The sequence below is a fragment of the Bos taurus genome, chromosome 2, assembly GCF_002263795.3.
Source record: "Bos taurus isolate L1 Dominette 01449 registration number 42190680 breed Hereford chromosome 2, ARS-UCD2.0, whole genome shotgun sequence".
Lineage (NCBI taxonomy): Eukaryota > Metazoa > Chordata > Mammalia > Artiodactyla > Bovidae > Bos > Bos taurus.
This window is the reverse complement of record NC_037329.1, coordinates 18825872-18843446: the sequence shown is the minus strand read 5'-3', so window position 1 is coordinate 18843446 and position 17575 is coordinate 18825872. Positions and strand designations below refer to the sequence as shown.

Genomic DNA, 17575 nt, shown 5'->3' with positions numbered 1-17575 from the left:
AGTTGTCAAGACCAAGCAAGCATCTAGCAGGTAGAGGCCACAGTTAAACGGAGGATACTGTTAAACATCCTACTATACACAGGTGAGCCCTCTTCCCCCTAACAAAGAATTATGCAGTCTAAAATGTCAATAGTGCCACCCGAACAGACATAGTGGTCCCCTCAGCGCATGTCACCCTTAAGATTAAATAAAGGTTGTACTAACATCTCTTCCATTCATTCAAATATGATTTACAAAGAACCTACTATATTCCCTATGTGCAAGATGCTGTGGTCGGTGCTCAAGTAGCATTGAGGAGGAAGGTCAGATCAACACCCAGGAGCAGAAAGAGGAAGTGGCTTGGAAGTCAATTTTGGCTTCACTTGCTAGAGAGAAAGCACATCTATTTCATTTTATACTTTCATATTTTTTCATATCATTTTGCATTAAATTATATCCATATAATCCTGCATTAAATCATACACACAAGGTCACTACAAGAAATGATTAATATTGTTATATTTCTACCTACATGAATGCTCAATCCTAATTATTTTGAGGCAATCTCTAAAGAATAAAATTGGTTGTTTCTTTAACAGAAACCCAAGATCTTAAGTATATAACATCCCTACGACGACAGTGGCTCCTCTTTGCTCAACTGATCTTTTCATTCTTTAATTTAACATAGTAGATCTCATTTTGATTAATTCAGAAGTGGAAAAATGTTTTCCTGCCCTTTCTATTTTAAATTAGTAGGTACTCCCTGAGCGCCGGTTCCTTTCTGGCTATTCCATGAGACTCACAGCAGGCATGGTAACAAGAAGAGACCAAATCAGCAGAAGCTGTTCCTCTCATTTGCTCATTTAAGATGTGGATGACAAATGAGAGAAGGTAGAGATGCCTGGGCTCCCAGCTGCACCATCAGCCTCCTCTCCAGAGATTTTGCACTCCTCTGCCTGCCTGGTCAATGTCTGGCACACTCCTTGCCCCTGGCTCCTCTCCTCCTGGCATTGCTCCATGAGAGTCTCCAGGCTATGATAAAAGGTCTCCAGGCTGTGGCTGGCCTGGGCTTTCAAAGCCAGTGCTCCAAACAGAGGAAATAAGAGAAGAATCTGGCCCCAGACTCATACTCGAAGGTGAAAAAAAGAAGTCAGACTTGACCACAGCACAGAGGGCACACTCCATCACTGAGTGCTGCTCTGAAAGCAAAAGGAGGAAGAGGCTAAGGGGGAAAGTGGCTACTCCATAAAGGTGGCCATCAGAGACAGGGTTATAGCTTCACTTTTCCAGAGGACTCTATGCAGAAAAGAATAGAAATCTAGATTGGTTTCCTTAGCAACCCTGGGCTAATCTTTTCCACAAGGTCCCAAACCTACAGTTCTTAATTCCATCACAGCCGTTATTAAAACTTTAAATATGTAATCATGCACATTAAGTTGCCAAATACCCATAAAAACTGTTAGCTGTGTGTTTTGACATTTAAACTGTGTGTAGTCATTTAAATGAAAAATGAGTACCATGTAACTTTTTTAAATTGAATAAAGGTTAAAACATTCTGATAATCTGACGAAATAATATATGCAGCAAAAGTACAAAAAGGGTAATGCATAGCACTAAAATTAACACAAGTCCTAACCAAAAAAACCACAAGATAAAGTCTATCTTTTATTTAGTGAATAGTCAACACATTTAAAATTACGTCATAGATTCTACCTAGCTTGATTACAAGAAGTGAGATTTAATGTTCATCTACCCTTTAATGTCAGATGCTAGGGTTTATTTAATTCACAAGTAGGGGTTTCCCAGGTGGCATTAAGAGATGCATTAAGATTTGACCCCTGTGTTGGGAAGATCCTCTGGTGGAGGGCATGGCAACCCACTCCAGTATTCTTGCCTGGAGAATCCCATGGACAGAGGAGCCTGGTAGGCTACAGTTCACGGGGTCACAAAGAGTCAGAGTAGCATGCACATATGTACAGTGGATTCAAATATTGTCAAATCCCTAGGATTTTTAGAATAAAGCTACAAATGATCAATCTGGAGATTTCACATGAGAATTTATTGCCTAGAAATCCAGTGGATAACTTTGGCATAGGCAAAAGTAGAAAAATAAACATACTAATCAATTGTGAAAAAAAATTTAACACAAATTTTTATGGTTGTTCAATATAGAATATGTACTATGGTCCATAAATCTTGACAGTATAATATTCATTTAAAGCATTTGATTGCTATATATTTTAAAGTAATCATTACCTGTGTATAAGGCATCAGGCACTATGTGTGTTAAAATGTGCCCAGGATTCACCTTAATCAGGTATGGTAAGACATGCAGATACCAAAACAACTGTCATGAATGAAGAGGGTTATACTCCCAGATCCCTAGAACTAGGAGACAGGCAGGGCCACATGAGGATGGACCAGAGTCAGTCCAGAGCAGAAGGAGAGAGGGTAGGGCATAGTCTAGCATCTTTATTGATGTTCTCTCTGGAAGGAGTGGGCAAGGCAGGTTTAGGGGATGATTTGAGTAAGTCAACAGGCTCTGGACTATAGGGGTGGTCCCTAAGGTGGTTCCCAGTTGTCCAAGACTTGATCCTGCAGTGACTTAGGGTGGGGGGTTATTGGTTTAATAGATTATTGGTGAGAGTTTGTAAAAGAGATATCTGGGGAGGTGGGCTCTGGATTGGTTGCTTTACATATCAAAAGTGCACTGAAAGGGAAGTCATTTGCTATGACCAGGTATTAGCTAACCCTCGGAGGGGCAGTCTCTCCAGGATTAATGTCCCAAATGCCAAGAATACCAATAATACAGAAAGAAAAAAAGCCTAGATATCCACCAACAGATGAATGGATAAAGTTGTGGTACATATATACAATGGAGTATTATTTATCTATAAAAAAGAATGCATTTGGGTCAGTTCTAATGAGGTAGATGAAACTAGAGCCTGTTATACAGACTGATGTAAGTCAGAAAGACAAAAGAAAGATAGTATATTAACATATATATATATATATATATATATATAAAATCTAGAAAAGTGGTATTGATGAATCTATTTGCAGGGAAGGAATGGAGATACAGAAATAGAGAATGGACTTGCAGACACAGTCGGGGAAGGACAGAGTGAGATGAATGGAGAAAGTAGCATTGACATACATACTGCTGCTGCTGCTGCTGCTGCTGCTGCTGCTGCTGCTGCCGCCAAGTCGCTTCAGTCGAGTCCGACTCTGTGCGACCCCATAGACGGCCTCCTACCAGGCTCCCCCATCCCTGGGATTGTCCAGGCAAGAACACTGGAGTGGGTTGCCATTGCCTTCTCCAACATACATACTACTATGTGTAAAACAGATAGCTGGTGAGAAGTTGCTATATAACATAGGGAGCCCAGCCCGGTAGTCCGTGATGACCCAGAAAGGTAGGATGAGGGAAGGGAGGGAGGGTCAATAAGGAGGTGATATATGTATAATTGTGGCTGATTTACATTGTTGTACAGCACAAATCAAAACAACACTGTAAAGCAATTTTCCTCCAATTAAAAAATAAAGTTTTAAAGTTTTTTAATTACAAATAAGATGATGGGAGCAAATTAGAAATGAAAAAAGAAAGAAAATACAGCAGATACAGGTACTACCATGTTTTAAGTCCAAGTTCTTTTATGTGCAAGGTCCTTAGCAGAGTGAGGCCCTGTGAACAAATGTTGCTAGACTTGGCAGTTAAAAATATTAATAAAGCCTTACATTTCTTACTTTACCCTTTTGAATATGCTTTCCAATTACTATCTCATTAGAATCAAATGATTATATCACAAAATACCATATGGGGTAGACATATCTGAATATTTTATCTTTATGTTATAACTGAAAAAACTAGGGCAGAATTGAAAATAGAATCCAAGATTCCTGTCGCCAAGTCTAGAACATGTTCTCTTACACTCTGATGTGGCTTACAGTTTAACAAAGCCATCAGTGATCTAAGAATTCAATTCTCAAACAAATGGGATTAATCAGGCATTGCAGGGAAGAGCTTCCATAAACTAGACCAATGTCATCTCTTCCCTGAGAGTGTCTTTGGCCCAGGTTGCCTCCTATAGGATTTCTTCTGGGAAATAGGACATCAGGAGTAACCAGAACTGCTTGGAGAGAATAAGAGCACCAAAGAGAGCATTTCCACACTGTTTTCAACGGATTTCAATCTCTGTGCTCTAGGCTCATGAAACTCAGCGTTCAATGAGGGCTATTCCTACCTGACTTGGCCTCCCTACACATTTACATCCCTGGTGAATAAACTAATATCCTTGGTGACTCTGGATAGTCCCCATTTGGTTCTCCAGATGCACTTGCCACCTTCCACTGCCCTGTCCTGTGCCAGGAGGCTGACTCCTATGACCCACTGTACCAGGGCTCCCTTTGTCTCAACCAAGCCTGGGTTCAACCAATGAGTGGCAATGGCAGGCCAGAGAGGGTGTGAGAAGGTGATGCTCCTCTGGCCCCTCTGGTCCAGGTCATGGTTTGCCAGTGGCTGAGCTCCTCTCCCAGCCCTGTGGGAAAGCACAGAGAGAGCTCTGTAACTCCCACAGGACTCTGGTAGTTGTACCCTCCTCTTCAGATCTAGGAGTAGCAGCTCATTTCTACAAAGCAAGTGTAGCTGTACTGTTTACCCTTAAATACCAGGAGGGCTGAGGAGGAGGTGTAGCAAACAGCTAAATTTACTGGTGACATAACTGGAAGGAACAGAAGGGAAAGAGATGGCTTCCACTTGGACATGCCCAGTGGACATCTAATAACTACATCTTGGGAAGAGTAGGATGTAAAATGCAATCATCTCAGAAGTTAGACTTTTTTTGAGACCTTTTGAGTATATGAAACATAAGATATGCAATCAATAAACCCTGAAAGGTTGATCAATATAATAAAGAGCTCCATAAGCACATTATAAGTAAGTATAAGGTTGGTCAATATAATCCCCCATATCTGAAAATATTTTCAAAGAAAAAGTCCTAATGTTTTCAAGATCTAATCCTGGAAGGGGTGTTTTATCTTCAATAAGTTATACTATATGAATGAGGTCAGTCAGTTCAGATCAGTCATATCCGACTCTTTGAGACCCCATGGACTGCAGCACACCAGGCTTCCCTGTCCATCACCATCACCCAGAGCTTGCTCAAACTCATGTCCATTGAGTCAGTGATGTCATCCAACCATCTCAGCCTCTGTCATCCTCATTTCTTATGAATGAGGTAATCATAGAAAAGTAGAAAGTTCAATTAGCTGGAACAGTCATGCCTCAGCCTGTTTTTGTTTTGAAGAAGCTGGCAGTAGGCTGTTGCTTGTTGTTATCATTTGGTCAGCGGCAGTCCACTTTCTCTATAATACGGTCTCCACATGAAATGAAGTAAAAGGAAAACAAACAAACAGTGGAGGGATGAGAAGATGGGGGCTGGTTCCAGCAATGAACATAAAAATCAATTAATGCAGAAAAGCAGTTCAGATAACTCACCAGTTACCTAGGCTTTATAAGCTCCTATTTTTTTAATCTATAAAATAAGGTACAAACAATTAAAAGATGTGCTTAGGAAATGAATTTCCTGGTTTAACTGTCCACATTCACTGAATAATATTAGTTATATTGGCTGAATAGGCTAAAATTTCTGCTTAGAGGTGGTTGAACTAACCATATAAGGAGGTGTCAGTGATAATTATTCAATTGAATAGAAAACCTTGTGTTAGGCTCTACACTACAGTGAATGAAAAAAGTCATGATATTTAGTTCGCAGTCAAGTAGTCACTTATGTACTCAGAAAGAAGCATATTTAAAGCATTCAGTTCAGTTCAGTCACTTAATTGTGTCCGACTCTTTGCGACCCCATAAACCGCAGCATGCCAGGCCTCCCTGTTCACCAACTCCCAGGGTCCACCCAAACGCATGTCCATTGAGCCGGTGACGCCATCATCCAACCATCTCATCCTCTGTCGTTCCCTTCTCCTCTTGCCCTTAATCTTTCCCAGCATCAGGGTCTTTTCAAATGAGTCAGCTCTTTGCATCAGGTGCCAAAATATTGGAGTTTCAGCTTCAACAACAGACCTTCCAATGAACACCCAGGACTGACCTCCTTTAGGATGGACTGGTTGGATCTCCTTGAAGTCCAAGGGACTCTCAAGAGTCTTCTCCAACACCACACTTCAAAAGCATCAATTCTTCTGCACTCAGCTTTCTTCACAGTCCAACTCTCACATCCATACATGACTACTGGAAAAACCATAGCCTTGACTAGATGGATCTTTGTTGGCAAAGTAATGTCTCTGTCTTTTTAATGTGCTGTCTACGTTGGTCCTAACTTTCCTTCGGAGGAGTAAACATCTTTTAATTTCATGGCTGCAATCACCATCTGCATTGATTTTGGAGCCCCCCCCAAAAAAGTCAGCCACTGTTTCCACTGTTCCCCATCTATTTGCCATGAAGTGATGGGACCAAAGAATAGTAAGGAGAGATAAGAAAGCCTTCCTCAGTGATCAATGCAAAGAAATAGAGAAAAACAATAGAATGGGAAAGACTGGAGATCTCTTCAAGAAAATTAGAGATATCAAGGGAACATTTCATGCAAAGATGGGCACAATAAAGGATAGATAGTAGGGACCTAACAGAAGCAGAAGATATTAAGAAGAGGTGGCAAGAATACACAGAAGAACTGTACAAAAAAGATCTTCACGACCCAGATAATCATGGTGGTGTAATCATTCACCTAGAGCCAGACGTTCTGGAATGTGAAGTCAAGTGGGCCTTAGGAAGCATCACTGCAAACAAAGCTAGAGGAAGTGATGGAATTCTAGTTGAGCTATTTCAAATCCTGAAAGATGATGCTGTGAAAGTGCTGCACTCAATATGCCAGCAAATTTGGAAAACTCAGCAGTGGCCACAGGACTGGAAAAGGTCAGTTTTCATTCCAATCCCAAAGAAAGGCAATGCCAAAGAATGCTCAAACTACCGCACAATTGCACTCATCTCACACACTAGTAAAGTGATGCTTAAAATTCTCCAAGCCAGGCTTTAGCAATATGTGAACTGTGAACTTCCAGATGTTCAAGCTGGATTTAGAAAAGGCAGAGGAACCAGAGAACAAATTGCCAACATCCACTGGATCATGGAAAAAGCAAGAGAGCTCCAGAAAAACATCTATTTCTGCTTTATTAACTATGCCATAGCCTTTGACTGTATGGATCACAATAAACTGTGGAAAATTCTGAAAGAGATGGGAATACCAGACCCTGACCTCTTGAGAAACTTGTATGCAGGTCAGGAAGCAACAGTTAGAACTGGACATGGAAAACAGACTGGTTCCAAATAAGAAAAGGAGTACATCAAGGCTGTATATTGTCACCCTGCTTATTTAACTTGTATGCAGAGTACATCATGAGAAACGTTGGGCTGGAAGAAGCACAAGCTGGAATCAAGATTGCCAGGAGAAATATCAACAACCTCAGATATGCAGATGATAGCACCCTTATGGCAGAAAGTGAAGAAGAACTAAAGAGCCTCTTGATGAACGTGAAAGAGGAGAGTGAAAAAGTTGGCTTAAAGCTCAACATTCAGAAAACTAAGATCATGGCATCTGGTTCCATCACTTCATGGGAAATAGATGGGGAAACAGTGGAATCAGTGGCTGACTTTATTTTTCTGGACTCCAAAATCACTGCAGATGGTGACTGCAGCCATGAAATTAAAAGACACTTACTCCTTGGAAGGAAAGTTATGACCAACCTAGATAGCATATTAAAAAGCAGAGACATTACTTCGCCAACAAAGGTCCGTCTAGTCAAGGCTATGGTTTTTCCAGTGTTCATGTATGGATGTGAGAGTTGGACTATAAAAAAAGCTAAGCATCAAAGAATTGATGCTTTTGAACTGTGGTGTTGGAGAAGACTCTTGAGAGTCCCTTGGACTTCAAGGAGATCCAACCAGTCCATCCTAAAGGAGGTCAGTCCTGGGTGTTCAATGGAAGGTCTGTTGTTGAAGCTGAAACTCCAATATTTTGGCACCTGATGCAAAGAGCTGACTCATTTGAAAAGACCCTGATGCTGGGAAAGATTAAGGGCAAGAGGAGAAGGGAACAACAGAGGATGAGATGGTTGGATGATGGCGTCACCGGCTCAATGGACATGGGTTTGGGTGGACTCTGGGAGTTGGTGATGGACAGGGTGGCCTGGCATGCTGCGGTTCATGGGGTTGCAAAGAGTCAGACACAACTGAGTGACTGAACTGAACTGAACTGATGGGACTGGATGCCATGATCTTAGTTTTCTGAATGTTGAGCTTTAAGCCAACGTTTTCACTCTCCTCTTTCACTTTCATCAAGAGGCTCTTTAGTTCTTCTTTACTTTCTGCCATAAGGGTGGTATCATCTGCATATCTGAGGTTATTGATATTTCTCCTGGCAATCTTGATTCCAGCTTGTGCTTCCTCAAGCCCAGCATGATTTAAAGCATTACAGAAGTTCAAAGCAAGAAGAGACTATATCCAGTTCAGGTGGGATGGGCCAGGGATCAGAAAGAGTTTCGTGAAGATGGGCTTTCAAGGATGAGAGAATTTAAATGTTTAAATGGGTGGAGAAAAAGAAAAGGCAAAGGGACAGACCGAAATATACACACAACAGTCAATGGTCAGCAGAGACTACACTAAGAGTGCCTGGGCATGAAGGTTTTACAGTCCCAAGACCTCACCTTGAATCCCAGCTCCCTCACTTAACAGCTGAGTGACTTTCAGCAAATTTCTTAACCTCTCCAAGCTTTAGTTTCTTCTTCTATAAAATCGGGTGGTAATAGCTACCTCTGGGGATTGTTGAGAGGATTAAAAGAGGCAATGCCTGTTCAATAGCTAATGCCAGGCCCTTAGTTAGCGCTCCATAAACAGAGTTCTTCTTAATCAACAGCAGAACTTCCGTTTCCCTTCTATCACGTTTACGTTTTTTAAAAATTGATACCCTAAAAAGACATCTCAAAGGTTCCTCATTTTTTTTTTCACTCAGGTGGAAATGATCTCTTCAACTAAATTTGCAACAGCCTAAAGCTATATTTTAGGAAAGGAAACAGAATTTATCATTAATGTGTGAAACACTATTCAGTCATTGAAACAACTCTTGGAGTTATAGAAAATAAACACCTTTTTACACCAGGAAAATTTCTTTACTATTTTAATCCTAAAAATAAATAAATAAACAAATAAATTTAGCCTGAATGCCTATGAATGATTGGAAACCAAAGTTTCTCCCAAAATATTAGAAATCCAACCCACTATTTATGAGTAAACTACTTCTTTTATGATTCAAATTCCTCTTTCCAAAAGAATGTGGTTAAATGCAAACCACCCTTAAAATAAGTGACTAAAGTAGCAAGTAATGGACTCAAATATCTTGTTGACTTTCCTATGAAACAACTCAAAGCTTTTTTCAGTGGAAAGCTTCATATGACTCCTCAACACTATATTAAACATGAAACGCTGACTTCCAAATTAAGCCAGCTTGTAAATAAACAGGTGACCCCAACCTTAGGAACCAAAATAAATTGGTCAGATTAGTAAACATTTAGCTTATGGGCTGGGAAAAAAAAAAATTCAGTTAACCTTAAATTACCTCTCCATGATTCTGTAGGAACTGTACTTTTCTGTAATCTCTCCTCATGTTCAAAGCAGCAAATGCTATTTGTCACTGTGTTTATCATGATCGTGTGTCTGTCAGGAAGAGCAGCTGAAATAGCAAATGTTTCCTGCTTCAAACACAAAATCAATTCTCGTTCTGGGCTAGTGAACATGGTTATCGGCTTGAGGGAATTTTTAAAACACCATGTAGAAAGCTGAGACAAGATTTCATGAAATTCCTTTGTAATTCTAGTGTGGGGTGAGATGAACATCTGCCTTTTGAGCAAATCTCAGCAACTCAATCACAGGGCTGTAGACCCATGTTGGTCCGCACTGGCTTATCAGGAAATGAAGCATATTTACCATTGAATATTCTATACACATGAAGTTGATCCCTTCTGAAACCAAACACTTTTAAATGTATTTATTTCAATGAAGATTATTCTAAAATAAAGTGAACAATGAAATTCTGTGAAAAGGAGTTATTATATATCACTTTATTATTATTTTATATGTGTTAATAATAGCAGTATAGTACAATGCATTCTTAAATATAACTTTCTGCATAATTTTTTGTTTGGTTTTTTGTCTCTTCAAGGAGAAGCAATCAGCTCTCCTTTCTTACATCATGAGAAGGCAAAGCAAGACCTGAATGAACAAAGATAGGGAAAGAGGCATCCTGGCAGAAAGGATGAAAAACACAGAAATAGAAAAGCACTATTTGGGCATTTAAAACAGCACAGAATTTAATTAGGATGGAGCTGAGGCCATACAAAAGCAGTAAACACTAGACTGGAATAAAATTGAACTCTTCCACCTAAGACTCAGTGTGACTCAGAATCAGGGCTGGCCTCTTAAGCATGTAACCGGTGCAATTGCATGGGGGCTCCCTGCTTGAGGTTTAATGCTGTGGCTGTGTGAAATTCTCAATAATTTCATCTTTGAAGTCATGCTTTGTAAATGAAGTCCACTAGGACAATGGTGTATGAGTCCAGAGCTCACAGTCAGTCTCCCACCCCACTGCCTGCCTAGGATTGGTTCTTGGCCACTGATTCCTACTGCCTGGTACCCCAAACCCCGCCCAGTATACACCTGGTCAGCCCTGCCCTGAGACCAGAAGCCACAAGCAGTTGGAGGTGAGGCCCAACTGATTGGCCATTGCCCTCTGCTCCTGGCTGGGGTCTGGGTGGGATGGGCCAAGGGTCAGGTGCATGCCCCACTCCATCATGAAGAGGAACAAGGCGGTGGTCATCCCCACCCAGAGCTGGCAGCTCTACGACGCATTCAGCGGGCAACTCAAAAGGGCCTCTCGCTCACAGGCCAGGTACTGAGAATTTCTCAGCATGAAAGTTGAAACCACTTGAGGGTCACACATGTGCTGGGGGTTGGGGCAGCAGACCCTTGGGAAGGCAATATTGCCTTCTCCACCTCCAGCCAGGCTCCTGCTTAATAATTTTGTACCAAGCTCCACAAGTTATGTAGCTGGCTCCACTTAAAATCTCTACTCATTCAAGCCTCTCTTTCTATTTTTAATGACAGCATTACCCGTCTCCATATTTCCCAGGTGTAGAATCTGAGTCATCACTGACTTCCCTCTCTCCTTGCCCAAATTCACACCTGCAGGACATCCCCACATAATTCTGCTGCTATTCCTACTTTTCGTGCTTTAGTGCAGTAGTTCATCTGGCTCCACCATGCCATCATAATAGATTCCAAATTATTTTCACAGTTTTGAGCCTCTCCTTATTCAATCCATTCAGCCACTGCCACCAGGTTACCCAAAACACCATTCTGACCATGCTAAAAAGGTCTCAAACGCTTCCTGTGGCTTACTGTTGTCTTTGTTTAGTCACTAAGTCATGTCCAACTCTTTTGTGACCCCATGGACTATAGCCCACCGGCCTCCTCCGTCCATGGGACTTCCCAGACAAGACTTCTGGAGTGGGTTGCCATTTTCTTCTCTGGTTGGGGAGTTGAGGGGGGTCTTTCCTTCTCCAGTCTTCCAAGAATATTGGGGTGGGTTGCCATTTCCTTCTTCAGGGATCAAACCTATGTCTCCTGCTTAATAGGGGGATTCATTACCACTGAGCCGTCTGGGAAGCCCCATGGCTTATTGTTAGGGAAGCCCAAATTCTTTAGTCAGGTACTCAAGATTCTTTCCTTTGCCGTCACCCTGCTTTTGCATACTCATCCTATAGCATGTGCAATACTTTGGCCAAATTAAAGCACACACTCTCCTCTATACATATTTTGGGTTGCCCGTTACTGTGCGTGTGCTGAGGTCGCTTTGCTGTACCTGGATGCCTTTCCCTACTCCACAACTATCTCCAACAGTGAAATCTAACCCTTGTCCCAGTTTGAATGACACCTCCTCCATGAAGTCTTCTATAATGAGCCAAGTCACAGTGTGACTCCATTCTCCTCTGTGACTAATGCCATTCGGTTTGTGTCATTTATTTAGTGCCGCTTGGCATTACTTGTTCATGAATAGTTCACAACCTTGTACTTGGAAGTACCTGGAAAGCAAAAAAGCAAGTACTTGCTTCTGTACACTCACAGGCTCCCTGGCTTGGACTTAGGTATAATAGGCACTCAGTGTATGTTTGTTGGAACTGATGAATAAATGCATCTGTTGTGTAAACAGATCAGGTTTTCTGAAAGCCTGGCACACCTGTAACCCTTCTGCGTCATCCCCTTTACTCCTCTCAGCTCATCTAACAAAACATCCTGACTGTTTTTCAAACCCAAAGCCTATCAAACACCTGTAGCATCATTACCAACACTAACTAAAATATCATCTCACACTTTTTATTAATGTTTAAAGTGCTATACTCTGAGTGCTTAGAATTACTTCAAAGAGAACACCTGTTATTTGAGTGCTCTTATTTTCAACCTCTTGAGGGCAATTTTTCATTACTATATTAAAGTGGGTTGTTTAATAACTTATAGCTGACAGAGGAAAAGGTAGCTTGCAGTCACTGTGAGCTACACTGAATATGTAAAAGGAATTTTTTTTTTCATTTGCAATTCTTTGTCTCCTAATTTCAAGTCTGTTTTTAGGACTAATTGAGGAAAGTAATGAAAAATAATGAAATCAACTAAGGAGTATTTTTGCTTTCAAAACTTTTACTCAACTTTAGTACCTCATTAGTCTACTCTTGACTTCAGGGTGCCGTGCTTATTATCATAATTTCATAAGCATTTTCAGTGCCTTTCTCTCACCCACATTCTGAACCTCTAAGGGGATCATCACTTTTATTAAATAATTAAATTTTCAAACCCCATGTGATAAGTTCATCTCCTGAAGAAAAAAAAGCACACTAGTTGAACCTAAGCAAGAAATGTCTTAAAAATAGAGTTAACAAAAAATCAGAGAGGATAGTTATATTTCCACATAGGAACTTCAAGATGTTTACATATATGATCAGAATTATGACAATATTTTGATAAGAGAACATGCATTTGGAAGGTTTTCAGTTTTCATTAAGAGAAATCTATAATAGGAAATGGAAAGGATAAGTGAAAATACTATAACTTGGGAAGGATGCAATATTAATACAACACTATAAAAAGCTTTAAATTGCATGAGCTCTAAAAGGAACAAAATGTAGAACTTTTGATAGGATAAGATATGGTCAAGATTTTTCAATCATATTTAGAGTAATCTTAAGCAGGGGGTGAAAGAGTAGACATTTCCATATTCCTTGAATGAAAAGTTAGTTCCAAAATATTTAATTTAAGGGTGGAGTATGACTTAGGGAAAGATAAGGCTGGTCAATATGTGCTGAGTTCATATCTCAGCCCCAGATAAGAAGAAAAACAATTAAAAATGAGAGAAAGAGGAAAAAGAAGAACACTAGTAAACCAGATATCATTGTTGTCATCATAAACTGTTACCATTTCCTGAATAACTGAAATGTGCCAGGTACTGTTGCGGGGGGGGGCTTTAATGCAGCATCTCACTTTATTTTCAAAACAATGATCTTTACTGCTGCTACTGCTAAGTCACTTCAGTCATGTTCGACTCTGTGTGACCCCATAGACAGCAGCCCACCAGGCTCCCCCATCCTTGGGATTCTCCAGGCAAGAACACTGGAGTGGGGTGCCATTGCCTTCTCTGGATCTTTACTACAGAGGTGTTATTATTCCCATTTCACATGAGTAAATTGAGACTCAGAAATCACAAAATTCTCCCAGAGTCACACTAGTGGTGACTAGTGTACCATAATAAAGAAAAAAAAAAAATTTTATCAAAGAAAAGTAGTGAAATAAAAATGAAGAAAAACACACCAGGTCAAAAATATATATTTTGAAAGAAACCAATGGAGAAAGACAAGAGAAATTTCCTAAGCAAGGAGTGGATCAAGATCTCAAACCCTATAATTCTATAACTCTTTCCCTTCCTGTCTTTGGCCAGTTCTCCCACCAACCCAGTCTTTACAGCCATCATTACTACCCAGGGAAGGTAAAAAGAACTCTTCATTCTCAATGTCAGTTTCCAACATTAAAAGGCAACTCTGCTTTACCCTCTGTCTTCAGAATAAGAGTAGGGCCCAGAAGAAACATCAGCTTCTGAAAGCCTGATTTTCTATGCCTGTGATAACACCTCTAGCAAAATACTAGGCAGCAGGAAGACAAGTTAACTGCTGAGGAAGCTGAGAATTATGCTATTGAAGAGAAGACAGTATATATGAACAGTATTAAATACAAGTTAGGAGCTAGCAGAAGGGAGTAAAAAATAAAAGCTACAGAAATGGGAGAAAATCAATTGGGGAATAACAAGAAAGTAAAAGCAATAGAGAGAAAAGACTGCAATTCCAGGCTATAACAAGCATCATCCTACCAGGAAGGGATTTTTTTTCCACCCAAGCACACAATAAGGATGTAGAAATAATGAGAAAGAAAAGTTTGTGACTGTTCAACTTTTTACAGAATCTTCAACATTTCAATTATTAAATGTTTTTATTTCTTCCCATGGTTTTCTAGGGTTATAGAGAAATAGATACCTATTAAAGATCACCCATTGCTTGTTTGTCCTAAACTGATCAAAGTCTTTAAGAAGGACATAATGAATAATGAATATAATCAGTAAACAAGTTAACAAAAATGGTATTGTGATAGGCATTCCTTGACATTAAAACACGATATTGATAGACATCCCACAAAAACAAGAAACTTGGTTTCAAGATAAGCTCCTCAATTTTCTATCTAATATTACCAACTTTCAGATGAAACAGAAAAAATTTTACTTTTAGGGTCCTTCCCACCATTTTTGCTACTCTGAGCAACAGCATCAAACTCAAGAAAAACCTGCAGCTTTATTAGACAACTAGAAGTGCTCATCAAATGACAACAAAACTTTCATGACCAAGGAATAGAACTGTCCATTATTACCAACCCAAAGAAGTCTCCTAGAAAGTGGCATCTGGTTTCATTATGTTCAGGGAAGTGATACTGAAGAAATTAGAATGGACTGACTTTCAGAACCATGATCTAATAGCAAGTTCAAATCACTGTGAAAATGAAAGGCTTAGAAACACTAGACAACAGCATGATGGGCTTCCTTCTGTACCTGAATCCAGCACATTCACCATGCTTATTGCCTTTGGAATTGCTAGAAAATTATCCATTTTTCATTTGCTTCACAAACTAAAAACCTACATGCTCGGTCAAGAGCCCACTGCAGATAATGCTAGATTCAAACCTAAATAACTCTTCAATTTGTCCAACTTCTCTCAACTCCACAACAGAAGCAGTCAAAATAGATGCTAAAAAAAAAAAAAAAAAAGGGCATGAATGGATCAGGGGCCCATTCTTCCCTTGACTTTCCTCCTCTTTTCTTCATCTTCCTTACCTTGGAACTCATGTAAGAGAAGGGGCTAAGGAAATAGCTAGGCACTTTGATCCCCTCCCAATCTGGAATGAGAATGAAATGCATTATGGTCCCCAAATGACATCAGAGACACCAATATACCCATTTTCTTCAGACTAACACTGGAATTCTGGAGTAGACATCTTTTTCCAGCACCTAAAAAAATGCATTCTAAAATCATACACTGATATTCTTAAAGACAAGGTATCTTGACAAAGAAACATGAGGTATTACTGGATACAAAAATGTATCCCTATGTGTTATATGAATTTTCCACAAGCCACTGAGTGTTAGTAAAAGACCATTCTATCAAAGAAGGTATAGTAATATTCAAACTAATCTAAACTCGGAATTTAAATAGCAAAATTCATACAGTAAAGAATCTAAGTTAATGTGTTTGTGGATGCCAAACGGTAACAGAAGGCTTGGCTCCCAGACCAATGGGGCTCTGGAAGGGGACAATGCAAAGTCCTACCTGGTAGGCATCAGGAATGTTGACCGTCTCTCCATGCTCCCCGACATAACCAATGATACCTTTGCCCCAAGGGACCTGCACCTCGTTTGAGTTTTCTGTGCTGCTGCAGGGCAGCAGTGGGGTTCCTGCATGCACATCAAAGAATTTGGAGACCAGGCTCTTCTTGCCAGCAGCCGCCCCTTCCACCAGGAAGAGAGAGCAGCGGTCTGCGTCCACCATGAGGCAGACGAAGATGAGGATCTTGTAGCTCAGACTGGTAAGGTCAAGGTCATTGGAGATATCTTTGACCAGTTCCAGGAAGAACTGTCGCTCGTTATGCTTTTTGAGGTGGCACTTGTAGTCCATGGCCGTAGGGGGGTACTGAGGCAGATTCACCCGCGATTCCAGCAGGGCGCTGAGAATGTGGGCGGTGGTTGGGGGCAGGGAGCTGGCCTTCCGGAGAAGCGCCCTCCGCCGCACACTGCTCAGGGGCTCCTGGGCCCGGGAGGTCACTTGTTCGTCGTAGGTCCTGTTCACATGGATGGCCTTGGAGCGGGCAAAACTCTTCCTCAGCTCCTTCTGAGAAGCTCTCCGCTGCAGGCTCCCATCGCCCCGGCTGCCACTGGCCCAGCTGGGACCCATGGGGCCCCCCCTACACTCCCCACCGCCCGGGGTGGGCTGGCTGCTGGCAGAGCCGTCGGGTCCAGGGCTGCCGCTGCCTCCGCCACCGCTCGTGCTGGCGGCCGGGGTGGACCTCGGGCCTACAGCCCCTTGACCCTGCCCGTGCCTCTGCATCCACTTCTCCACCATCTCCTGCTTCCCCTTCCGCATCAGGTAATCTTCCAACAACTCTGGGTGCCTGTCCAGGAAAGTTTCCACCTCCCCAAAGTCCAGGCGGGAGGCCGTCATGGTCCCAGACTCAGCTTTCCCTCTGCCTCTCTACACTGGGACCAAACGAGTCTCTGCTCCGGCCTCTAGCTGGTCCTGCCCATGGCTACCCCACCAGGATCCCGGCCCCGAGCTTCTGCAGACCAGTGGAATCCCAAGGGGCTGGGAGGCGCCCCTTCTTTCGGGCTCAGACGGCGGCTGGCAGGAACCCCACACCCCGTTCCTGCTACTTGTGCGCCGCACAGGTGTCCTCACGGCGCTGCTGCCGCGGCTACGGCTCGCGCTGAAAACCCGAGCGACCGCGGCTCTCGCTCCGCCTGCCGCCGCCGCCGCGGCTGCCTGTACCGGATGAGTGGACCACTGTGGACGCGAGGTAGGGCAGGACACGCCCCTGAGTGAGGCGCGGGTCCCCCGGGGAGGAGAAGGGGGGGAGGAGGGAGACGCGAGCTCCAGCCCCGCCAGAGTCCCCGGCCAGGATGGCCAGGCGGTTCCTGGAAGAGTCTGGCCGGCGGAATCGGCGCCCGGGAACACGACCCGCAGAGTCCTGATTGGGACAAGATTAGAGGGGAGACGCACCTCGTTCTGTCCCTCTCCTTCCTTCCTTACCGCCCCAGCGCTCCCTCTTCCCCGCCCCTCAATCCTCCAGCGTTTCACGGAGGCCCCGCGGGAGCCCAGTGGGAGCCCAAGTACTAGGAAGTGTTTATGTTTTGCAGGGATCAGACCCAGACGCTGACTCCGAGGAAATGAGGATGCT

At 42.2% G+C, this 17575-nt stretch overlaps 1 protein-coding gene across 1 annotated transcript in view; it reads right to left on the bottom strand.

The window, feature by feature from the left end:
- PDE11A (phosphodiesterase 11A) overlaps positions 1 to 16842 on the bottom strand; it is a 423445-nt gene extending 406603 nt beyond the window's left edge. The window contains exon 1 of the mRNA NM_001205422.1: positions 15955 to 16842. Coding sequence (NP_001192351.1) covers positions 15955 to 16842 — 888 coding nt within the window. The remainder of the gene's footprint in view (positions 1 to 15954) is intronic.
- Positions 16843 to 17575: the final 733 nt, after the last annotated feature.